General features: G+C 47.5%; 1 protein-coding gene and 1 long non-coding RNA gene across 6 annotated transcripts in view; one reads left to right on the top strand and one right to left on the bottom strand.

Moving 5' to 3' along the window:
* The window catches only part of WNT5B (Wnt family member 5B), a 442,741-nt gene extending 419,624 nt beyond the window's left edge, over positions 1–23,117 (top strand). For all 4 annotated transcript variants that reach the window (XM_078673681.1, XM_078673683.1, XM_078673680.1 and 1 more), the window contains one exon: positions 21,158–23,117. In XM_078673681.1, the coding sequence (XP_078529807.1) occupies positions 21,158–21,616 (459 nt within the window). In that variant the 3' untranslated portion in view covers positions 21,617–23,117. The remainder of the gene's footprint in view (positions 1–21,157) is intronic.
* Positions 1–25,715, bottom strand: part of LOC144809094 (uncharacterized) — a 221,819-nt gene that overhangs the window by 142,806 nt on the left and 53,298 nt on the right. The window lies entirely within an intron of this gene.

Here is a 25,715-nt window from a genome sequence, read left to right as displayed (position 1 = left end):
GCGTTTTTTCATCGAGATCATCGACGACCGTCGACGAACACGCGACCAGAGAGGCCCTGGGCGCAATTGTATGTTTTCTCCAGGTCATGATCATCAGTTCCTGGCAATACAAGCACCTGTCATGCCCAACTCCTGCCTCTAAGTATGCCATGTGTGTCCATCAGGTGAAATTGTTTTCTGTTTCCCTTTCGTTATGCATTTATTGGTGAAACGTTTGGTGCACTATATATAGTAGGTAATTAAACGTATATTTGTTTGTTACATCAGGAGGTTCATATTTAGTGGCGCAGCAGGCTCGGGGTCTGTGGCTCGTCGCCTGTTATAGGCCTTGCTCTGCTAGGTTCAGGGGACCCGCCATTTGCATAGAATCGGCAGCTGCTGTTTTATCTGCCTTTAGCAACCAAGTCGTGTTGATTCTTCCGGGTTGACTGCCAGGTTTGTCTGTGTATGTTAAGTAAAGTTTGTCTGAGGCAGCATCCCTTCACGCCTCATTACGTCGGGGTTAAGAGAGTCTTTCTTGGTGTTGTTTTGCTCTTTTTCTTTCGGTCTTCCTCCAGATTTCTGTTCTGCATGTGCTCTCTCTTTTGCACCAGTTTCTCTCCGCCACTGTCCGTCTGTCTCTCCGTATTTCCCCTCTGCCCTCCCTCCACTCTCTCTTCCCTCCCCCTTTCCCTCCTCTCCCCGTCAGCTCTGTTTCTTGTAGCCCCTTCTTTTGCCTGGCTCAGCCCTCCCTTCTCGGTATGCCCTAGACCCACTCCTGCATTTCTGTCCACGTCGCCACACTTCTGACGCTGCCCTGCTGCTCAGTGCACGAGGCTCCTGTTTTTCATGCACATTCCCTCTGCAGACACCCGGGGACTCTTGAATTTGAGATTTGACCCACATTCTCTTGATTTGGGGCCCAGGTCCTGTGAGTTCCCTGCACATCGATCCACCCACCTGCCCCACCCAGCCTTCGCCTGCAGTTCTGGCCCTGTCTCCCCCCCCCCCCACCCTCTGGCAGATTCCTGCCTTGCCCCCGCTCCCTGTCATAAAGGTCCCATGCACGCCAGAGAAGCGCCCGACAATGTACCTGGGGCGGTGCCGCGGGGCAGAGGGCCCCTCCCGGCCCGTTCCGCAGCCACCTGCAATAAAAGTGCAATAAAAGGTCCCCGTTTATCACACCTAGATGGCGCTGGGTGGGGGAGGGCGCGCAGATGTTATGGTTTCCAGGACCGGTTAGATCGGGATGCGGTGGGAAGGGGGCTGCCTCGGGCATTCCACTCCTCTCCCTCCGCCGGGGCGCGGGGCCCTGCTGCTTTTATGGCCCTGCTTTATTTGTTTGTGCTCAGCCCAGATCGCAACACTTCCTCTCTCCCTCTCTTTCCATATGTCCTCCCTCCCCCTCCCGAGTGGCCCACCTTATCTCTCCCCAGCTCTTCTTGCTCTGCGGTCGGTGTTGTTTACCCAGGCGGCTGTAGCAGGCCCCGGCCATCAATCAGTGCGGCCTGGCCTGGAGCTAGCTCAGGGCACCCGAGAGAGCCCTTCAGGGAGGCGCCCGAGCCTGGCAGGACAGGGGAGAGCCCTGCCCAGGTTCACCGGAAGGGGCCACAAGAGGTCAGGTGAGCTTAGCACGAGGCAAGGAGAGACCCCCAAGAATGCCATGAACGGGGCCAGGCGCCCGGGACGGCGGTCCAGGAGGGCCGAATGCGACTGGCTAGATGGAGCATTTCCATTGCAACGTAAAAACTGCTTGTTCTTGGTCTAGGAAACCACCACACTTAAGGCAGGCCGCCATCAGGGCTGGCACCAGTAGGAGCCCCCTAGGGTGGTCTGCGTGTTTCACCTGGGTGGTCCATAGGGTCACCTGGGCATGGCCGTGGACCTACATGCACCAATGAGAGCTGCATGTTGTACTTGCACTGATGAGAGCTGCATGTTGTACTTGCACTGATGAGAGCTGCATGGCCTTGAGGAGAGCTGCACATTGTACATGCACCAATGAGAGCTGCAGATCCCTGAGGAGAGCTGCACATTGTACATGCACCAATGAGAGCTGCATGTCCCTGAGGAGAGCTGCATGTTGTACTTGCACCCATGAGAGCTGCATAGCCTTGAGGAGAGCAGCACATTGTACATGCACCAATGAGAGCTGCAGATCCCTGAGGAGAGCTGCACATTGTACATGCACCAATGAGAGCTACATGTCCCTGAGGAGAGCTGCGTGTTGTACATGTCCAGTGAGGAGTGCATGTCCCATATTGTACAAGCACCGATAAGAGCTGCATGGCCTCAATGATGAGAGCTGCATGTTGTACATGCACTGATGAGAGCTGCATGTCTCCGAGGAGAGCTGCATGTTGTACATGCACCGATGAGAGCTGCATGTTGTACATGCACCGATGAGAGCTGCATGTTGTACATGCACCGATGAGAGCTGCATGTTCTACTTTCACTGATAAGAGCTGCATGGCCTTGAGGAGAGCTGCACATTGTACATGCACCAATGAGAGCTGCATGTTCCTGAGGAGAGATGCATGTTGTACATGCACCAATGAGAGCTGCATGTTCCTGAGGAGAGCTGCATGTTGTACATGCAATGATGGGAGCTGCATGTTCCTGATGAGAGCTGCATGTTGTACATGCACCAATGGGAGCTGCATGGCCTCCCTGATGAGAGCTGTGTGTTGTACATGCGCCGATGGGAGCTGCATGTCTCTGAGGAGAGCTGCATGTTGTACATGCACTGATGAGAGCTGCATGGCCTTGAGGTGAGCTGCACATTGTACGTGCACCAATGAGAGCTGCATGTCCCTGAGGAGAGCTGAATGTTGTACATGCACCAATGAGAGCTGCACATTGTACATGCATACATGTTTCGACCCTTGCCTCTAATGGCTCTTCGTCAGGACCAAGGAACATAGTTCCTATTGGTACCACTCCTTAACGTTCCTCTTAGAAAAACATTATCTTGTATGCCATGCAGAATCACACAACATACAGGAGAAATTAATCTCAGGTTTAACGTCACTGCGTATATTGTAGACACCATGCTAGTGTATCATGATCACGCCGGGGAGGAGGGGGCCTGTAGTCACACCTTCGTCAAGGCCGCCTTCGGCCACTGCACCTAAATCAGCTCACCCGGGGACTTTGAGGAATGGTACCAATAGTATTTCTCTCTAATTGTGGAACGTTTGCCTATCTCTAGCCTTTCATCCTACTGGGTTCCTTTTTAGGTCGAGGACCGTAGGCTGCGCTTGCGCAGTCTCGGGGAGAGATTTAATGTTTTGTAGTATGGGGGCTTGAACCCGCCTCTCTCCCCCATTGGCTGGCTTCCTAAACGGAGGCCAGCCATTGGAGGAGAGGGGTGTCACTCCATTAAAGCCCCGTCTCTTTCGGATTTGGGGCCGTGTTTTTGGCGTTCTTTCGCCCTGTGATGTCATCCGTCACTCAGAACGCCAAAAACACGCTCCCGATTCCGAAATTTTCGGAGCTTTGCGGCCGCCATTTTGTAGATACACCGTGACTGATTAATGCATACTTTGGAAATGCCATACATTAATTGCTCCTAGGTAGGCGCTTGCATTGACCAGCACCGCTTCTTGCCGCAACTCACTCCCCACCGCTTCCCCTACACTGCACACCACTTTTAAACTGCTGAATAAAGGATGGCCGCAGGGACCCGTTTCTCTGGACGCCGTTCCTGCGCAACCTAGTTTGCACCTCTGCTGGAGGAGCTGCACGCCTTCCCGTGTGACAGAACAGCCCATCTCTGCAGCACAGCAGCTGCCCGTCCTGTTGGAGCCAAGCCGTGGCCGGCTGCCAGCCCGTCCCATTGGAGCAGCGCTGGCCGGCCACCAGGGCCTGTGCAGGCGTTGAGCGGTGAGTCATGTGTCGCGGATACTGTTCCAAGGGTGCAGACTTCGGCGCTATTAATTGCCTCTGTCCGTATGTCCGTACAGCACTGTGCTACGAAGGGCGCTTGAAAGATGACACAACGGTGCTCCTGTTAGGATGGGTGCTCAGTATACCCCCGACCGAGCCAGGTGTTGCTGTTTCCCCATCTTCAAAGATCTCATTCGCTGCTAAACATGGCATTTGCTTCGTATTACCTTCTTTCCAGCATGTTATAGTAAGACTCAACACCTCGCGTTTTGAATGCATTGCTTTTACATTGTAATCTCCACATACCTGTCACGGAGGCCGTCGCGACTGATAACTGAAATTTTTGCAGCGTGAATCTTTCTGGATTCACTATGCTGTGCATTATTCCGCGGTCTTGTGGTTGGGTCCGGATTCGTAGTCTTTTCTTTGTTTTTTTTGTTTTTTTTGGTAGCCCAGGTGGGCGTCGGCGTCACACCCCTTTGGGTGTATTTCCGGTGACGTCGGCATGCTTCCTGCGGAAGCTCCCACTCTTGGGCGCCATCTTCAGATTCTTTTTTTCCGCGGTCGGGTCTGGATCGTTCCCGTTTGGGCTCCAGACATTTTTGGAGAAAGAAGAAAGAAAATACAGAAAAGACAAGGAGAAGTCATCTGAAGACTGCAGGGGACTTCATCGACGAAAAGCCGGCAAGGAGAAGGCGTTTTTTCATCGAGATCATCGACGACCGTCGGCGAACACGCGACCAGAGAGGCCCTGGACGCTCGATGATAGACAACACGCCGTTCAAGTTCTGCCGTAACTGCCACCACAAGTACGCGCAGAAGGACCAGCACCTGGTATGCAACCTTTGCCTACCGGTGAACCACGAAAGCGGAGACTGCAACGCCTGTTCCGCCTTCGCCCCGAAGACCCTTCGTGTGAGAGAGAGGCAGAGGGTAGCACACGCCACCCTGCAGGGGAAGGCCCCGACTCCGTCCCTCTACGAGCTGGGGATGTCCTCCGAGGAAGAAGACAACGCTGCCGCCGAAGACGACAGCTACACGGTCGTAGAGACCGATTACACGAAGACTTCTGACAAGGTAGGAGACTCTTCGGCCCCCAAGAACCCGAGAGACTCTGAGTCTAGAAAAATCGAGGGCAAGACCCCGAAAGCGCCGACGCCAAAAAAGGCTGCGTCCGCGACTACTCCCAGGCCCAGCGGATCCTCCAAGAAGAAGTCCCCGGCGCCGAGGGCTGCTGATCAGCAGAAAACTTCGAAAATCGTCCCCGAAAAGGATCGATCGACGCCGAGGGAGAAAGACCCAAAATTGACGACGACGACGACCAGAGACCCAAGATCCGGGTCGACGTCGAAAACTTCGACGCCGAAAGGTACGGCGACGAACCATCCGCCGAAAAGAACGGCCGACCCATCCGACGCGGAACACGCGGCAGAGATGGAGAAGAAGAGAAGGCGCCTCGAGGCCGAAATGGAGAACATCATGCAGCGGAAGAAAGATTTCGATGCAAAGATGAAGGCCTTCACGATCCCTCACAAGACCAAGCCACCGGTGGTGGAGGCAGTCGAGGAAGAGGAAGAGATCGCCGAAGTCGTCGAGGAACAAGACCAGGACGTCGAGGTGATCGACGACCAGGAGGAGTACGAGAATCCCTACGATAGTTACAACTATGGGGAGGAAGAGGAAAGCAGGACGGACGCAGACTCGACACCCTCTGACCTACAGGAGGTAGATTACATAGATGTCGACACCGACAGCCCGGAGGAGGTGGTCGACACTTACCCCTCGAGGCCCTCGCCGCCGGACGACATCGGGGCTTACAACTCCGTGATACAAGCTGCCGCAGCAGCTTTCAAGCTCAAGCTCGACGAAGAGAAGCAGAAAGCAGACTTCCTTCTAGAAACATTGCTCCCAACACAAACGAGGAGCCAGTTCCTTCCAATGCTCGAGAGCGTCTTGGCTCAGGGGAAGGAAGCTTTCAGGGAGCCCGCAACATGCAAGGCATTAACTCCCAGAACTGAGAAGAAGTACAAGCATTCCACAAAGGACCCGGCCTACATTCAGGGCACGGTCTCCGCAGACTCCATTATCACGGCCACAGCAAGGAGGAGGGCTAACGTACCCACTACCTCGGGCCCACCACCGGATAAGGAGAGCAAAAGGATGGATCTGGTGGGCAGAAGGATCGAACGGAATGCCGCGACCCACTGGCGCATGGCTAATTCCAACGCCCTGATAAACAGGCACATGTACCAAATCATGGAGGGGCTAGGGCAGTTGGTGAAGGACTTGCCCCAGGATGCCAGGCAGAAGGCCGAAAAGCTGGTTGAAGAGGGAAAAAACGCGGCAAATTCTTGCCTTAAGGCGGCCCTGGATGGGGCAGACACCGCCAGCAGGCTCATGATGATGGGCGTCACGGAAAGGAGGCACGCCTGGCTCAGGATATCCGGTTTCAAACCGGAGGTGCAACACAGCATCCTGAACACACCGTTCAACGGCAACACGCTTTTCGGAACAACAGTTGATGAAACGCTCAGTCAACTGAAAAAAGATAACGAAACAGCAAGATCCATGGGAGCATTGCAGTTCAGAGGGAACAAGAGGGGCACCCCGTCACGGAGGCCCGGCGGGAGAGGCGGAAACCAGCCAGGTACATCACACCAGGCTTTCCAGCAAACGCACCAGGCAGACTCGCAGACTCAGCATGGTCAGCAGAAGCAGTCCTGGCAGTACCAAAAAAGAGGCCAGTCCTTTCGAGGGAGAAATGGACGGGGACAAAATAGAAGAGGGGGGCAGCAGCCCACCTCTAAGTGACTTCAAAAAACTCTGTGTGCCCGCCCACAAAAAAGATCCCAGGGGGCAGCACGTACAGATGGGTCAAGACAAACTAGACACCTACGACCACATGACACCAGTGGGAGGAAGATTAAGATTTCACCTCCGAGAGTGGAGAGAAATCACATCAGACAAATGGATCCTCAACATTATCCAACTGCATAGAGTTGGAGGGGAGACCAACAAGCAGAAAACCAAAAAGAAAGCCACTAGCAGGCAAGCAGCTGCAGTGTCTGCAGGAGGAGGCAAAGGAACTCCTGCGGAAGGAGGCCATAGAACGGGTACCCTTCAAGGAAAGAAATACAGGAGTATACTCAACGTACTTCCTGGTACCAAAAGTAGACGAGACAATGAGACCCATTCTCGACTTACGGTTCATGAACAAATTCATAAGAACGCAAAAATTCAAAATGACCTCCCTGCAAGAGGTGCTCCCACAATTGCAGATCGGGGACTTCATGGTCACAATAGACCTCAAAGACGCATACCTGCACATTCCAATGAACAGAAAGCACAAGCACATGCTCAGGTTCACCATCGGAGAAAGCCACTACCAGTTCACGACACTGGCCTTCGGACTAAAGTCAGCACCAAGGGTCTTCACAAAGTGCCTCGCAGCAGTCGCAGCGCACCTACGAAGGCAAGGAATACACGTATACCCTTACCTGGACGACTGGCTGGTGAAAGCAAACTCATCGCAGAAATGCAAGCTGCACGCACATACAGTGACAAGCACGCTCATAAACCTGGGGTTCTCCATCCATTGGAAGAAATCATCAATGGAGCCAGAACAAGTGAAGATCTTCCTGGGAGCACAGATCAACACCTTACAGGGCAAGGTGTTCCCCAGCGAGAAGAGGGCGAGGGCGCTGGTGAAGGAAACTCGCCTCTACCGGAAGGGACAAGCTCGGACAGTGAGGACTGCGAGCAAGATCATGGGGATGATGGCATCATGCATCCACCTGGTACCGAATGTACGACTCCACATGAGACCCATTCAAGAATGGCTACAGGAGCAATGGTCACAAGCTACAGGCAGTTGGGAGGATCTAGTGGTTGTAACGCACGCAGTGCAGAAGGAGATGACATGGTGGACCATGGAGAACATAGCAAGGGGAACGCCTCTAACGCCCCCAACGCCAACAGTGACCATCACCACAGACGCATCCCTGAAGGGATGGGGCGCTCACATGGAGGAGCTCAAGGTGAGGGACTGTGGACACCAACAGATGCGACAAAGCACATCAATTACTTAGAATTGAAGACAATCTTCCTTGCACTGAAAGCCTTTCAAACAAGACTGTACAAACACAAGGTGTTGATACAAACAGACAATACCACTGCGATGTTCTACATCAACAAGCAGGGGGGCACACAGTCAGCCCCGCTTTCAACGCTGGCGCAGGAGATATGGAGATGGGCCATCCCTCTCAAGATAGACCTGCTAGCCATACACCTGCCAGGGAAGGACAACATACAAGCAGATTGGCTCAGCAGGCAGACATCGGCATCCCACGAGTGGGAGCTCAATGCTCAGGAGACAAGGCGCCTATTCGACAGATGGGGAACTCCATCGGTGGACCTGTTTGCCACACGCCAGAATGCAAAATGCCAAAACTTCGCATCCAGGCTGCCCGAGGAAGGGTCTCTAGGGAATGCCCTATGGATAGATTGGTCAAGGACATTTGCCTACGCCTTTCCCCCGATACCACTGATGCACAGAGTACTGAGCAAGTGCATAGCGAGCAACATGACACTGATACTGGTCGCACCACAGTGGGCGAGGCAGACATGGTACTCGCAGATCATGGAGATGACACAGTGTGCACCCCACAGATTCAGCAGGAGGAAAGACCTACTCTCCATGCAGAACGGAGAGGTGCTACACCCAGAGCCAGAGAGCATGAGCCTAGTAGCGTGGCTCCTGAGGACATAGAGTTCGCACATTTAAGATTGCCAGAAAGTACCCTGAAGGTCCTGCGGGAGGCAAGAAGGCCTAGCACTCGGAAGTGCTATGTTGCGAAATGGAAAAGGTTCACAATATGGTGCAGACAAGAAAGACTTCACAATAAAATGAAGAAGGACTCCACAGTGCTAAAGTACCTGACGCACTTGCTAGAGAAGAACCTTAGCTCATCCTCTTTGAGAGTTCACTTGGCAGCGATAGTCGCCTACACAAGGGGAAAAACTTGCAGTAGTTTCTTCACATCACAGGTGGTGAAGAGATTCCTAGAAGGTGCGAAAAGGATCGCACCACCCAAGCGGGTGCCGCCACCTGCATGGAACTTGAACATAGTCCTAACGGAACTCATGAAGGAGCCCTTTGAACCGCTCCACAAGGCGTCCTTAAAGATGCTAACTATGAAAACAGCTTTCCTGGTTGCAATAACGTCCTTACGCAGAGTAAGCGAGCTTCAGGCTCTGACGCTACAAGAACCCTACATACAAATACACAATGATAGGGTTGTGATGAGGACTGACCCACACTTCATGCCGAAGGTGGTATCTAAATTTCACATGAACCAGTCTATACAGATACCGAGTTTTTTCCAAAAACCAACAATTGCCGCAGAGCGAGCTCTGCACACCCTGGACGCCAGAAGGGCAGTCATGCACTACATTGAGAGGACGAAGGGACACAGGAAAACAAAACAGTTCTTTGTGTCATTCGCCAACAGTTACATGGGAAAAGCAGTAACCAAAAAGACCATTGCACGATGGATCGCACAGACAATTCAACTCTGCCACAAGCGTGCAGGACAAGAGCTAGCAGAGGGGACACGTGCCCACTCCACTAGGAAAAAGGGTGCTACAATAGCCTTCCTGGCTAACACACCCATACAAGACATATGCCTGGCGGCAACATGGGCTTCGGTGCCCACGTTCACGAAGCACTACTGTGTGGACATACAGATGAACAAGGAAGCTCAAGTTGGACAGAAGGTGCTACAGCACATATTCAATACCCAACGCTCATCTTCCACCCAACCGCCACAGAGATGAGAAACCGCTACAAAATCTATGCACAGCATAGTGAATCCAGAAAGATTCACGCTGCAAAACGAATAGTTTTCTTACCTGTGGGTGTAGTTTTGCAGCTTGAAGATCTTTCTGGATTCACTAGCGAACCCACCCACCTCCGCCAGAAAGATGAGGCTGGAGAGAGAAGAGGTGGAAATAGAATAAGTGGAAAATACTTTGAAGGTACAAAGCGGTAAAATATCACCTGAATAGAACATTGCCATTACTTCGGAAACGAAAGAAACACGGAAAAAAAAGAACCAGAAGATGGCGCCCAAGAGTGGGAGCTTCCGCAGGAAGCATGCCGACGTCACCGGAAATACACCCAAAGGGGTGTGACGCCGACGCCCACCTGGGCTACAAAAAAAAAACAAAAAAAACAAAGAAAAGACTACGAATCCGGACCCAACCACAAGACCGCGGAATAATGCACAGCATAGTGAATCCAGAAAGATCTTCAAGCTGCAAAACTACACCGACAGGTAAGAAAACTATTCGATACCATCCTTCCGTCTTTAGGTAGCAGTACTACTACTCAGCGTGTTCATGCGTCTCTGTGACATACACTCGTTGCACTTTTCCTCCTTTAAATTGTATTTAAAATCATTGACTACGCATTTGGCACTGTTTTCTCGAGCTTGCTTTTCACGAGAGAACGTCTCAGAAATGGATCCGGTCTGTTCTAACTACATAGCCAGGCTCCTGTCGCCCGCCTTTCCAGGGCAGGACCGGCTTTAGGGTAGTGCGAGGACGCTGACATGGAAGGTGAAGGGGGTGTGTTTACCAAAGCAGCTGCTGCAGAGTTCCTTGTGCCAAGGTCCATTCGTTTCAGGGTATTTTAGTTACCTATTATAGTATCTTCAAACCCTCTCAAAGTTGCAATAACACAAACGATCCAGTCGACTCATACACAACCACACTCTGTACAAGCAGTCCACATCAATGTATTAACCTTCAGGCTCTTTGATTCATCGGAAATGGCACGAGCTACTGGGTCACCCATTCTGCAGCATTAAAAACCAACTACATAACGGATTGGATCCTCACCTGTTTAATGTTAAAACCTTTCTGAGGAAGAGAAGCTAAAGACCAATATGGTGGTTGATGACTGCTGGCAACGATGGAAGCTTAGCTGCTGGCAATGATGCCTCCTTTAAAGGTTAAGTAAACAAGGGTCCACAGATGATCCTGAAGTGCCACCGGTGTTTGTAAGCTTTGTGAAGTTATTCGTGGAATGAATATTGAAGGAAAGTTTTCTTAGTTGATGTATCTGTTAAAAGGTTAAGGAGATAAGTGAGTGAGTCAGGCGGTCTGCTTAGCATCTGCATCAACAAGCAAGGCTACTCATGAAGGCATTTAGCCACTAGCTATCTCTCCATAGATAGTGTAGGTCTCTCTGTGTATTTCCATAGGAGCAGAGTCATGCCTCGCAGCGCTTTCTAAATTTGTGTAGAAGCAGCAGAGCTGGGCGAGGAGCATGACTGGGCATATGCAAGCGATTAAGCTATTGGGCATATGCAAGCGATTAAGCTATTGGCAATATAAATGACAATGCCATTTATTTATGATTTAAAAAAAAATAAAGAAATGTCATGAGCAATGCCAATAGCTCTACCTTTAATAATGCCGAGACCATTGCATTGTAAATGCTTGTTTGTTCATGTTGTATTATTGAGAAGGGTGAATCCAGTTATTCCTCTTCATCCCTCCCTTATTGACAACATATCTTATTAATGTATGGTAGCGCATTATCATTCACCGACAGCACATTTTCCATTGAAATGGTCACTAAGTTTGCTCAGACAGTTTTCCCATGATGAAAAGTGCACAAGTGAAAATTTGTGGAACTTGAGTTTAGGAAAATAAGTATGTCTTAATTTATTTTGATCCTATTAAAATCTCTGTTTCTATCGCACTTAAGAATTACACCAATGTGCTTCATTTGTGTGTTTTGAAGTGCTGATACAGACTGAAACATTTGTCCTGTTCATTTATGGTATTTAAATTGTATTGTGTGAGAAAAAATTGCATTTATGGTACCCCTGCAAGACTGCCACATAATTCACTTTACAAAACCATCTGGTATTGCAGTTAGAGGAAGTAAACACAAATCTCCATGTACCCCTGCAAGACAGCCACATATTTCTCTTTACAAATCATCTGGCTTTGCAGTTAAGAGGAAGTAAACACAAATCTCCATGTTAAAAGAATAAACAGCCATTTGCCACTAGTTATTGCCTGACATTTGACCTCTCTCTAAATAAAGCACAGCAAATGTTTACACAAAAACGAAAGTCACCTTTATTGCTCAATCACCTTCTGAACTCCAGCATGGTTATTTTGAGGGTGCAGCAGCACCCCCAGCACTTCTACTTCTAGCGCCTATGAGCAGTGTAGAAATTGTTCAAACTTCTTCTGTCAGAACTCGAAGATGATAGTGGTTTCTTAGGAGCAGAGAAAGTCTGGCTCTCTCCCTGAGATTTTGCACCGTCAGTGTGACGAGTAAAGGGCCTGCTTGTAATGTTGTTCAGCACATCTTGGGAATTACAAGCACTCGCTAGACCTCCAGGTTTCTATATAGAAAGCATACAACCAGTGCTTTATTAGAACAGGTGGTTTCCGGTGCTCAGCACCAGCACTTAACTGTGCACACCAGCGCTTGTGACAGTCTGCCACAAGGTGGTGCTGTCTGGCAAATTTAAAGACCACCAGAACAACAGTTAAATATTCATTAAATATACCTTACAAATGACTATTGCCTGCCACCCAAGCCATTCTTATAGCTTTGGGGGCCTTAAACAGTCTCAATTGTCACACTTGTAGGAGTGTGATAGTTAATAGTTGTGTTGTTACTATCATTGGCAGCATGGCAGGGGCATGGTCATCAGGTGACAGTGGACACCTGATGAGAGCCCTGGCACTTTTTTTTTTTTTTTTTACAAATTAAGCACTGCACACAACTCTTATGAAACAGATCTACAGTAAGCATGACTTACTTCAAGGTGCAAACTAAATATGATGCTTATTGAAGTTGGAACTGTAACTAGCACCCCTAACTCCAAGGATACAGCCAGAGAACCAAAAGGATTGGGAACATTGGTCAAGCGGGACTTTGGCTCATTAACCAAGGACTCCAAGAGCCAAAGCGATGGAGGAATGGTGAGTAGCACAGGACTGTTGGAAAACAAAAGGAAGAAGGGAAAACTTGTCAAGCCATTTCTTAGGGGAAACTATTTACTGAGGGAACAGAGGAAAGGAAAAACATAAACAATATGTGAGATCGCCAAATGGGTGCGAACTGAGTTGGAACCTGAGAAAACTCAACAATCGCTGCTGAGAAGCACAGTTCTCCTTGACTGGTGTCCTTGCAACTGAATTGACACAAATAATTGACCCCGCTGTCCTGAGGTTTCCAGCCCAACCGTAAAGGGCCAACCCAGTTTCTACCTTCCAGAGCTTCCAGGCCTCTATGTTTGGGCCACTGTTGTAACTTGCAGGGACCCTTGGAAAATTAAGTCTTAATTGGTAGTGCATGTCTTTCTGTAGACCTGACCCTTGGAGATTCCAGAGAATGATTCCTGATAGTGCCCCTTTCCAAAGGCGCCCCCCAATATTGGATGTGGGCGTGGTTTCCACTGAAAGGTTTTATGAAACACTTTCTGATTAGCTTAGGAGCTCTGACAAATAAATAATCTCGCAGGATTGTTCAGAAGCGTCAAGCCCAGCCTCTAAATATCGCGACTGGCCCCAAACTCATCAGAAATCCAGCAACTCCTTCAGTACGTAGTCAGGGAACCCACCCATCATGAGTGAAGGTGGTAATGTATTGGCTGGTGCATGAGGTGTGGGTATTCGAGAGGCATGCACCACAGAGGGAGTGATGTGCTATTCTGATGCCTCTGGAACCAAAAAACCTTGTTATTTTTTATTTATAAAAGAGTTATATATAACGCGAACTAGACCCGAGACATTGGGTATCAGAGCACTTTACATGAGCACCAGTTTAGTTACAGACGGACACATTCATTTTTGTTAGGCACTGGAAGATTAAGTGATTTGCCCAGAATCACAAGATGTTAAGCGTCGTTGCCGAGACTCGAACCCGGTTCCCCCGCTTCGAGGTCGACAGCTCTAACCGCAAGGCTACATCCTCTCCCCTATACCTTGAGGTGACTAACAAAACTAGGACTAAACTCAAGATGGAGCCTTGTGATGGTCCTATTCCTAGAGGCCACCCAAGCTAGGTCCCCTACAGTACACTTAAAAGTGACGTTATCGGTGGCGATCTGCAGTTTTGTGGAGGCAACCTTTCCTTTCCAAAGCTGGGGTAGTGCTGTCTTCTGGGTTGTGTGAAGGTTGTGCAACAGGGACTGTACTGCTGGATTTTTTGAGGGGTCAACACCATCGGATAAAATGTGAGGATGGATCATAAGAACAATACAATGAGGAGTACCCTACCGCGAAGTGCAAGGAGTTATTATGCACAAACTTAGCTCAGGGCAACTAATGCACCCACTCCGTTTGGTGTTGCATGAGATAACATCTTAAATATTGTTCCAAACTTTAATTCAGTCTCTTGTCTGACTGTCTGCATGGTAACTAGTTGAGGTAAATGAACAAATCTCCAACCTCATTATTAATTCCTTCCCAAAATAACTGGGACCCTCCGTATATCTGTGTTATTACCACATGTATTTGTAATTGCATTTATATAGCGCTGACAAGGCGGCAAATTGCTTTTTGGCGAGTAGCACGCTACTCCGGAACCCAAAAAGGTTTAGTGGTGAATAAGTATAGGGAAATACGAAATTAGTTTGAGTGGTGGACATGTAAACGAAAGATCTTGCTTATGAAGTAGTCACCCGCAATCAGAAGGACTGCTCTTCCCTCTGAGTCTGAGATTTCCACCATGACGTTGATGGTATTTGTGTTTAGGGCTGTTCTGGGCTGGGTAATGTCTCTATCTGCTGTTTTTCTGTGCAGACTCTTGGCCTGAACAAGGGTTCTACAAAGTCTTACATAGATCTTAATGTGTTGATTCACATTGGGCCACCAAAACTGTCAGTGGCCAGTTCTTGAGTCTTATAAAATTCGAGGTGGAGACATAAGATTTCTGTGGCCCCATCCCAAAATCTTTTGTGGGGAACAACATCAGGAACAAAAAGTAAATTGTCCTGGATTAAATATCCCTGGTGATATTTCTAGTCTGGTTTTCCTCAAATCCATTCTTCCTTGTGGACAGATACCTGTTAACTTTGAACTTCTGATAGCAAAGCATCAACGTGTCCTTGTCCAAGAAGAATAGTAGAAGGTTCAGTTACAAGGAGGGTCTCAGCCGATGTTCTGGAGAGTGGATCTGCTTTTCATGGCGATTCAAGCTTTGAAATTATGTTTTTAAAGAAGAGATACAAAGAAAGAATACTATGTCTTTAAGTCTGTACAAAATGTGCATTCATTGTAGTGAGACGCTTGACAGATTTCATGTTTTTTGCAGTGATTTTGATATGATTGTGCCTTGGAGATTCCAGCAAGACTTAGTGGGTGGCAAACACTTCAATTTAGTGAAAGCTTCTGATTTAGAGCAGCCCCATGGTTTTCTACCTAAACCCTATTTATTTGCCAGGTCTGGTGGCTTAGTGTACTAATGCATCCTGTGTAGGGGCCTGTGTTTGACCTCATGGTCACAGGTTCAAATGCCGGCTGGTCCACTCGGCCTCTCATTCTTCCGAGGTGGATAAAATAAGTTATCATTTAGTTGGGTAACAATAAACATCTGTTATTCGGCACCAAGAGGCCTATGGGTGAACAAGCGTGTTACAAATACACGTTATGTTATTTAGCTCTTGAACTCTGTGCATCATGACTTCCAAACTGAACCTCCAGCTCGCTGGGTTTCCACAGCTCACCTGCTGTTGCCACCCTCCTCCCCCCAGATTTTTCCGAGATGCTCTCCATGGCTCAAGGTGCTAAGTAATGAAGATACTATGCCCAAGCAATCCGGTTCAATAAACCTTTATGGTGCAGCATTCCAAGTTAACTAACCTTTACCAGAATGTTTGATTATTTGTCTGTAACTAATTCATCTTCAGTGTAAAGCAGACATTTCCTGTACAAATCTGCAACAAAACATAAGAGCCCTGTGCTGGGAGGGGAGCACTGTACCATGGGGTAAACAATTACCCATAACTGAACATTTTGAGATGTGATCTCTGCACACAGTTTTTTTTTACTTCGTGCAGGTGGACGTGCATGTATATACTGCACTATTTACGTCTTTTGGCTTGTACTACCAGACTTGCAAGCTATAAACACTGCACTCGTTGTATCATGTGCCTAGTGTAGGCAGATACACCAACAGTATCTGTACTGTTTATATTTTGTCATAAGTTCAGCCAAACTCGAACAGTAAACAGTGCACTATGGGCCATATTTACCAATTTTTCGCGCCGTGCAGCTGCTGCGCTGTGTTGCGTGAGGAGAGAGCAGAAGAATGCCAAAGTTACTGAAATATGGCACTCTCCACCCCTCTTCCTAGCGCTGAAATTAGCTGCTGTGCTCCACTGAGACTCCTTTGCGCTTTAATGCAAAGGTGTCTCCCTGAGTCAAGCATGGGTTTTGTACTGGAAGGTTGCCCTTCCAGTACGAAATACTATGCTTAGACTAATTTTAAACATTTTCCCACTTTGTATGTGTGCTATACTGTGCGGCACACATTCTAAGTCGGAAAATAAAGTAGAACAAAAGCATTTCTCCATCTTAGCGCCTGGTTGAAGGGTGCCCTATTTTCTGATGCTAAACCCTTTCTACTTTATTTAGTAAATTCGGTTTAGTGTCCGAAACCTTGGGTGGTTGTATGGGAACGCCCATGCCCACCCATGGAATGTCCCCTTGAGGCTAGTAATGCAGAACAGTTCTATGCGCTGCTTCACATTACTTTGACATTATTATTCCCGCGCTACAAAGTTTAGCATTGGAAAGAAAATCGGATAAAAAGATTTTGCGCATATTTGCATCACTTTTGTGACGCAAACACAGCGTAAAATCTTAGTAAATCTGCCCCCAAGTGTGTCAACACGCGTACACATACACTGTACTGTTTCTCGTTACTGCACAGCACATGAATTGTGTTAGCTTATTCCCACCATTAGTCTGGTTGCTAAGTGCTGTTTGAGTCGGGTTGCTTTTTTGGGCTTCTCATATTCTCAGTAGCCACAGTCAGTGATCTGTTCGTCCTGTGTCTGCTTGTGTTTTGTACTGTTTTGGCGGAGGTATATTGCTTATTGACAGACATGTTTAAAAGATGGTCTTGTTCAGTGATGGAGATGGTCAGTGTGATTGAGTCTCTTTGGACTGTTTTGTGAGCGGATGCCTTGAAGACATTCCTGTTTGTGTCTTTGCATCTACCTGCCGTTTTCCACACAGCCCTGGTTTTGAACATGATACACTACAGTTAGATATACGCAAAAGTCTGAACCACTGCATGCATTGGCAGACACGAGACATAGAATAATGACATATCTGAGACCTTCCTATGATGTAAACTTGTTTTACATTATTATCAATGAGCCTGAAAGAGCAACTTCTCATTACAGCTAGTAACTACACTGCTTGCGTTCTTAGCGAATTACAGTTTGTTTCTTATACTGCCACGCCGCTTTAACGAGATACCATTTTAGTGCGCCAAAGGTCAACATAGAATTGGCTGAGCAATCCGCCTTGCTGCAGCTGGTCACTGTCAGCGCCTCCAGCTGTTGTGCTGTATTTTCCACTTCAAAGCTCTGCTGTGAAACTCCTGGCTGACCCTGCTCCGCTGTTTTCTGTCGTGCGTTTGTTTGTTCTCCAAGTAGACTGCCCTGGTATGTGCCGCAGCCTGCCGCACGATGGCAGCAGTGCGTCACTATCCAGCAGCAGACAAGTTATCCAGCGCGCGGCTTTCAAGATGATAAAACATCCTAAATTTCAGGGCGAAAACACACATTGTCTTCTTTGTGAACAATCCGTGCGTCCCTCTCGAGGTATTTCCTCCACCACGTAGTTGAGAGACAACCTGTGCGGGAAGTTATCTTGAATGCTTCCTGTGTTAATCGTCTTTAATTTAAGCGAGTATTCAGATTTCAGCGCTGTCACGCACGCTTTATCAGGCTCCGCGCGGAGACCGTGTTGTGATCACGTTCTTTGCTTTGGGCACCCACACAACACATTCTACTGCTCGCCCCAGGTACTGTGCAGAAACGAATGCACAGCCTGGGCCCTGGCAGCCAAGCAGTCATATCCGCCGCAGCGATAGACCCAGTGACCATGTGGCGCCGTGGCGGAATTAGATCTAATCAAATATTGCAATAAATCGCTGAGTATTTGTCTCCTCAGTTTGAGGAAATAACTACTTTACAGCACAAATCTAATATAGATTCACATGCTGTGCGTATTTTCGCCATTTAGGTTTGATTCTCGGAGGGCGTCGACCGGGAGACCGAGTGGAGAAGGTTACTATAGTTACGTATGTTACTATAACTGGTGAATTACATTGTTTTTTTTAGTTTAAGTTTAATCTGACATTTTCAGGTCCATATAAATTTACTTTAACCTCTTTTTTTTTCAGTGACTTTATACGTTTAAAAAAAATAAATGTAACATAAGATATTACCATATAACTATAGCGTCACTATAACTTTTTTTTTCTCAGTGGCTTTATATATATATATATATATATTTGTATATATCAGTTTTGTCTTAGACAGTAAGTTTATAACCTGCGATCAGTCTCAAGGCACAGCAGCTTAATTGCTGAGCGTTGCAAGCCCAGCCCGGCCAAGTATCACGCACCAGGAGTGACACTAACGTATTTCAGTGTGGTGATCCGCATCACCGCACTGAAATGCAAAGTCATGCATTTGTAGCGCTTCCTTGGCTGTGAAGCAACAGAATTCTGGCTGCTAACCCACCAATTTATAATGTGAAAGTGCAGAGCCGAAGCGCTCGCTGTGTGCTGTTCCGCAGGCTTGGGGTCTGCCTGAGGCCAAGGGAAGCTGCTACTATTACAATGTAACAGACTTCAGGATTGGGTTCACCACGCGGCCGCTGCATTACCATTTCACAGATCAGGTGGGAGGAAACGGCGAGTGCCCAGTGTGATAGGCAGTGGGTCCTACTGCAGTTACCCACCTGCCCGCCGTAGTAACAGTTAATTCGAAGTTTGCACCCTTCCTCAGCTGGCGGCAAATATATAGGCTGCTGATATGAACTACGAACTGATGGCCGGAGTGGTTTGTAGCTGCCCAGAAAACGTTCCTGACTGTGCAGCTATGTAGCTGAGCCGCAGCCACGTCCCTCCTCAAGCATGCCCGGCGGCCGGCGTTGCTCAATACTGCGGGCAGGGTCCGAGTGAGTTGTGTTGCCGGAGGCTGGCCTGGCCAGCACTGCCTCTCGCCGACCCTCGATGCAGGAAGTACCCAGCGTAGCCCAGGTATCATGATTTTAGAGTTTTGCGGTCTAATGCGCTAGCACGCAGAGCCCATGTGGCGCGATACATTCCTCTTTAATTATGGGCCTGTTTCACAGCTGATCATTATAGGCACACCACGCACCGCCACCTGCTTGCTTGCAGAGAATTTAGTTAATTATAGGGGAAGATTGCTGTTTCTGTTGTGGCCATGCTGCACTGCCTGTGTTTTGCTGGTGTTTTTTTAAAATTTTTAAACGTGATGATTTGAAGCCGGCTGTCGGGAAAAGGCAGCCGGCGCTGCCGTCACCCTCAGAGCTGAGGACACATGACCAGCTGCCCAGAAGAATCATGAATGGCCGGAAATTTCCATTCATGCCACACTGACCGGCTGGTGGTTCTAGTCTGAGCTGTAACTTTAAGAAAAGGCGCGTTGGCCTCACCAAATTGCTCCGCTCGTGTCGCTGATAAGAGGTAAGTACCTCGCGAGTGCCGATGACTTTTAGTATCAGTTTGTCGAACTTGTGTGATCTGGTGCAGTTACGGGCGGGCCTCTGTGTCTGGCTGACTGACTGAGCCGTGCAGCCGTGATCCTGTAAAACAGGAAACAACTTCGGAGTTTTTGAAATGCAGCCAGCCTGAGGTCGCCTGGCTGTGACCTATAATGTAACTTAGTGATGGTGTGGATCAGTCTGTCTTAACCTCGTCAACACTGACTCTCTGATGCTTAATGTCCGGTGCCTTATGCAGTGCTGGGCGGCTCGAGTAAGTCAGCTGACTTAGTCTGACTCTAATTAGACAGCAGCTGATGACGAGATCAGACCGTGTTCATAGCTACCAAGGTTTCAGATTGCTGTGTGACATTTTCTTAATTTCAGTGTAATTGGGGCCTTTAACATTGTCTTGGAGTGGAGACCCGATTGTCAGGGAGCGACCTGGAGTTCAAAGTGAACCTACTTCCTCTTTAAGTACATTGTCCCTGGTAAAGGATTTTTGCTCGGCTGGTTTGAGTCTTTACCTCCCTGAGTGGTACTCATCCATAATTTTCCTCTGTCATATCTGCACTACCTGCTATCGTTCTTTAGTCAGCAAAATGGTTGTCATTCTTCTAGGGCTACTGATAGGGATCCTGATGGGTTGTCCATGTTTTAATAATCAGAGTTTGCAGCAGGAATCGTTCTGTAGTTACATGGTGTGCATTATTCTGCCATTTAGTGATTGGGTCCAAAATTGCCTTCACTTCACTTCCCGTCCCTCCTCCTTTTTTTTTTTTGAGTGGTTGTTGTCGACCATTTGGTGTTATATTCCTCCTCAATGACGTCACACATACGGCCAGGAAGCTCCACTGCCTGATGAATGGCTCTCTCAGGCCATGAGTTCAGGGGTCCAGCCTAAGAATTAGTAAAGCTCTTTGTAGCACTTTAAACACTAGCTACCCAGGGATCTATGGATAAAGACACCTTCTTCAGAACCTAACACGACCTCCGCACACCTGTACTTCTTCTTGACTGCAGTCACACTCACTCACACTCATTCAAAGCCAGTCACAGTCTGCCTCAGCCTTCCTTAGAGACATCACAGACTTTGTCCTGCTCGGTTGAGGTCTCCTGATGAGTGCAGCTACAGTGCTACTACTGACGCATTCACTCACACTTCCAAGATAAAGAGCTCCTAATAAAATCATTGGCAAAAGCAAAAAAGTGCAAATGAACGAAAGGCTCAATCCAGCCGACACATATGGGAAAGAGTCGACATCCATCACACTCGTCACTGGGCTGCTTCTATACAGAGGATTGTATGAACATATTCATAGGTTTGCACTCGTTCCGGGGCTCTCGAGAGTTGTCTTTTAATAGAATGTTTTGTTTTTTCTTTTTATACTGAATTCTGATACAAAGTTTTGTAACTGAGAATAATGTTGAACACTATTCACTCCTTTGTGTTTCCAATACTTCTGAAACACTAATTTCCCCTTCTGCTTTTGTTGTTCCTTCCCAGGCGGTTTACAAGCTGGCGGACGTGGCCTGCAAATGTCACGGAGTGTCGGGATCCTGCAGCCTGAAGACCTGTTGGCTCCAGCTGGCGGATTTCCGGAAGGTGGGAGATCACTTAAAGGAGAAGTACGACAGTGCAGCCGCCATGCGCATCAACCGGAAGGGGAAGTTGGAGCTGATGAACAGTCGTTTCAACACGCCTACCGTGGAGGACCTGGTCTACATCGACCAGAGCCCCGACTACTGTCTGCGCAACGAGTCCACCGGCTCCATGGGCACTCTGGGCCGGCTCTGCAACAAGACCTCCGAGGGCATGGATGGCTGTGAGCTCATGTGCTGCGGCCGGGGCTATGACCAGTTCAAGACCGTCCAGGTGGAACGCTGTCACTGCAAGTTCCACTGGTGCTGCTTTGTCAAGTGCAAAAAATGTACCGAGATTGTCGATCAGTTCGTGTGTAAATGAAAGACCAGCAGGGCAGAGAAAACGAAAACAGCCAAAATATATATTATATAAATATATAAATATATATTTTATATTTGTATAAATAAATAGATAGATAATAATTAAAAGCTTATTTAAGAGACCTTTTTCATAACGAAACCAATGGAATGGATGTTTCATTTGAGGCTGTGAAGGAGGTAGGATGTGGCTCCGGCTGTTGGTGCCAGACCATGTGACCAATACGACAGATAGGTGCCCAGATCGAGTACCCACAGTGGAATCATGTTAGAGTGAAAAATCTCCATCAGACCTTTCTGTTTTCGTCAAATAACGTGCCAGAAGGACAACTTATGTATATCCAAGCTGATTTTCCTCTTCACCATCTCCATCTAACTTTTTGAAGGCGTTGAGCCCCATGTTGTGGGCAGTAGGTTGACACAAGTGCACAGAATTGAATGATCATATACAGTAAAGGCTATAAATACATCAAAGGTGACTCCACATCCTGGTTTCTGGGGTACAGCGGTGTGCTATATTCTTTTGCATGCAGTTTTTGAATTTCAAGACCACCCTTGTCAACGCCGAGGCCGCTCAGTGATCGAATTCCCAAATGAAGTTGGTTGTTCTTTATTAAAATGTATCATAGCGGAATAATTCTTACTTCCTTTCAAACGATTGATCAACATGCCAGTGGCTGCTTGTAATTTTTCGACTAATCCTGCATTCCACTTTTTTCCAAAGGTGGAAAAAGCACTTCAGTTGAACATTCCTGTCGACAACTTAACTCCAGATTTGTGTTCAGTGGTACAAACTCATTCATTTACAAATATGTCTCCTACTGTGAAGTACCCTGCGCTCTTAGTATTGTGCCTTATTTACATCTTCCACTGAAGAGTCGAGTCAGGGCTTGGTCATCTTCAGAGTAGTGTGAGGACTCTTCTGAGTGTATCTGCAAGGACTATGGCTATGGTAAGCAGGTGTACAAATCAGAAGAAAAGTCAGGCAAGCAATACCAGCAGAAAAATCTTGATGACAAGGCTAATTCCATTGTCTGCTCACCACTTCCCTCTGCCGATCATGTTGGTATACCTGTTAGGCCACGGAGCAACCATTTTGTTTCTTGTCAACATATAGTGTGGATTGCCATGGACTGGGCATTACTGCGTAACAATATTAATGTCCATTCTTTCTCCTCTTTCTTTGGATGTACAGTATAAAAGGACTCTCACTGTTAGGCTATTTTTTTAAAATGCTATTTTTTTTTTACTTTGGATTTGCAGACTATTTATTTGAGACTCGTTAACACACCCATGGTGCAACGTTGCTAGGTACACGCTGTGTTTGCCTGAGTACTTTCCCCTATAACTATCATTCCACCCCACTGAAGTAAAGACTGCCAACAACGTGTTTGGGTGAGGGGAAATAAGGGAGGTTGACCTAGCGAAAGCATTATGAGCAAGGTTGTAAATATGTATTATCTTTGTAATGGAACTTGTCAAGTAAAACACATTGAAAACTTTTACATGGTGTGAGTCCTACTGTAAAATGATGATGGGGTTAAGGTGTGGTTGCCATCTTTACGATTTATATGTATACACATGAACAAACAGTCATCATTATGCTTTTGAACAAGTAAGTCAAATTCATTTGGGTTATCTAGATATAAAATACATATCTGTCTATATATAGATGTATAGATATATATATTCTGAATAGAATTCGGGTAAAGCATGAATGGTGTTCCATACAATGTAAACTTCAAAATCAGTCTTCATGATATAGACAGGATCTATGTGTCTAGAAAGTAAGCATGCATGACTGGGTAGTTTTGAAGCGTGAATCTTTTCTGGATTTACACGCCATCTAGTTGTTGAATCCTGAAAGCCTCCTAAAAGCCGCCTTTTCTTTCTTTTTTTTTAATTGGCATCATTGACCATTTGAGTTTGAACTCCTTGTGTGACGTCAAATGTATGCCCCAGAAATCTCTCGACGTAGACCGATCTTTCGATTGAGTCTGGAAGCCTAAGGGAAAGCTCCGGAGTTGAGTAAGAAGGAATTGGAGCAAAAAAACTTTTTTTCCACTGAGAAATCACTGTAGAAGGAATAGGATTAACAATGACTGATAGAAGACAGCACAGAGAAAGCATCAAAACCCACAGAGGAACACGGAGGTGAGAAGACAGATGCAACAAAAACACGTGGTCAGAGAATGAGAAATGGGGATGGAGCATACCCGCTTTGAATTCTGCCCAAATGTCACCACAGGTACACACAGAAGAACACACACAAGGTTTGTAACCTCTGTCTCCCTGAGGACCACAGCGCAGAAAACAGTGCGGAGTTCTTGCCTAAGACCATCAGGGCAAGGCAGAAGCAGAGGTGAGCACACTATGGGATGGCAACGCTACAGAGAGAGCAGGAGTCCTTAAAAGACCTGAGCATTTCAAGGGACGATTGAAAACATCCTGGAGACAGAGGAGGCCTAAAGGGAAGAGCCGGACTTTGAGGAGGGCGTTGAGAGCCAAACCGCCAAGAGTCACAGAAAGTGTCGAGGGAGGAACACAGACAAAAGGTAATCCCTCTGGCATGAGACACTGTAGAGCAAAAGACTTCAGACTCGAAGAAACTGGCAATGATGTCGAAATCATCAACACCAGAGGGCAGAGTGAAGCCCAAGGAGCTACACAGTTCCAAGACCTGGGACACAGATGGAGACAAACCCTCTAAACCTGCTTCGTCATAGAGAGAGAATGAAAGGTATGGGAGGTAGACAGCATGACCGGAGCCCTGTCAGCATGGAAGAGACACTCTGCATCGATGCAGAAAACTGCTGAAGCCTCGAGGCACCCTACCTCAGCATTGAAAAGTTCCACATCATCGACATAGAAAAGAAGCGATAAAGCGGAGCTTGACGAACTAAGAAAATCACTCGAAGTAAAGCATAAAAGAAAGTGTCTTGTGGCCGAATTCGAAGCCTTCTAATTAAAAAGAAGAAGGAAATTAGATGACTCTTTACAGGTTTACATAATTCCACTAAAATAACAGGTGGAAGTGGAGGAAACAGGAGCTAGAACAGCCCACTGCACCAGAGCTGCTGGAAGAATTGAAGAAGGAGTTCTTCGAACTGGAGGAAGAACAGCAAGACGGCCTCTCACCTTTGACAGATGACTGAAAGACATCTATGCAGACTCACCAGATGAAGGAGTGGAGTCTTATCCATGTATGATGAATAAGGTGTCCATAAAATAGCTTGGTTTGTAATAAGCCTGAGTGTGATTTTAGAATTGGTTTTGCATGTTTCTTCTTAGGGGAATTTTCTGAATTTTACCATTTCATCCATGAAAACTATCACCACCAGACATCATCACTGCATAAAACTGCAGCAGTAAAGAGGGCTGCAAGCACCTACAGAGTGCAACTGGTGAAAGAAGCATGTTTCGTTCTGGGGACACTGCTACTAGAACAAAAGAGAAACCAGTTTCTCCCAATGATACCAAGCATGCTAGACCAAGGCAGAGAGGCATTTAAAGAACCAGCTTCTCATTAAGAGACCCACCTAACATCAGGGGAAATTTGCTAGCAGACTCCCTCATCGTGGCAACTGCACAGAAAAGAGCTAATACACCCACCCATCTCCCGACAGAAGAGAGTAGACATGGTAGGGAGGTAAACTGAAACGTTTGCTGCAACACAGTGGCAGATAGCCAACTCAAAATGCCTTGCTGAATAGGTATGCTCACCAACAGTGGGACGAGATGGAAGAGCTAATGGAACATCTTCCAAAGGAATTCAAGAAGAGAGCAAGCACAGTGTTGCAGGAGGGCAAGATAGCTGTTAACACATGCCTAAAATCCAGGCTGGATGCAGCAGACACAGCGAGTAGATAGCCTCATGTCGCCGACATTGTACAGACACGCTTGGCTCTCAGATTTCAAACAAGAGGTCTGATCAACCATCATAAATATGACTTTCACAGAAGACAGCCTATTTGGAGAGACGGTGGACGAAGTTCTCCAGCGCATGAAAAAGGACAACAAGACCACCAAGGCAATTGGGGCCCTACAGTACAAGGGAACCTTTTGGGGAGGCTTGGCCTAGAAAAAGAGCGCGACCTCTTCAA

The sequence above is a fragment of the Lissotriton helveticus genome, chromosome 1_1 (assembly GCF_964261635.1).
Source record: "Lissotriton helveticus chromosome 1_1, aLisHel1.1, whole genome shotgun sequence".
Lineage (NCBI taxonomy): Eukaryota > Metazoa > Chordata > Amphibia > Caudata > Salamandridae > Lissotriton > Lissotriton helveticus.
The sequence above is the reverse complement of the archived record's forward strand: the minus strand, read 5'-3'. Positions and strand labels throughout refer to the sequence as shown.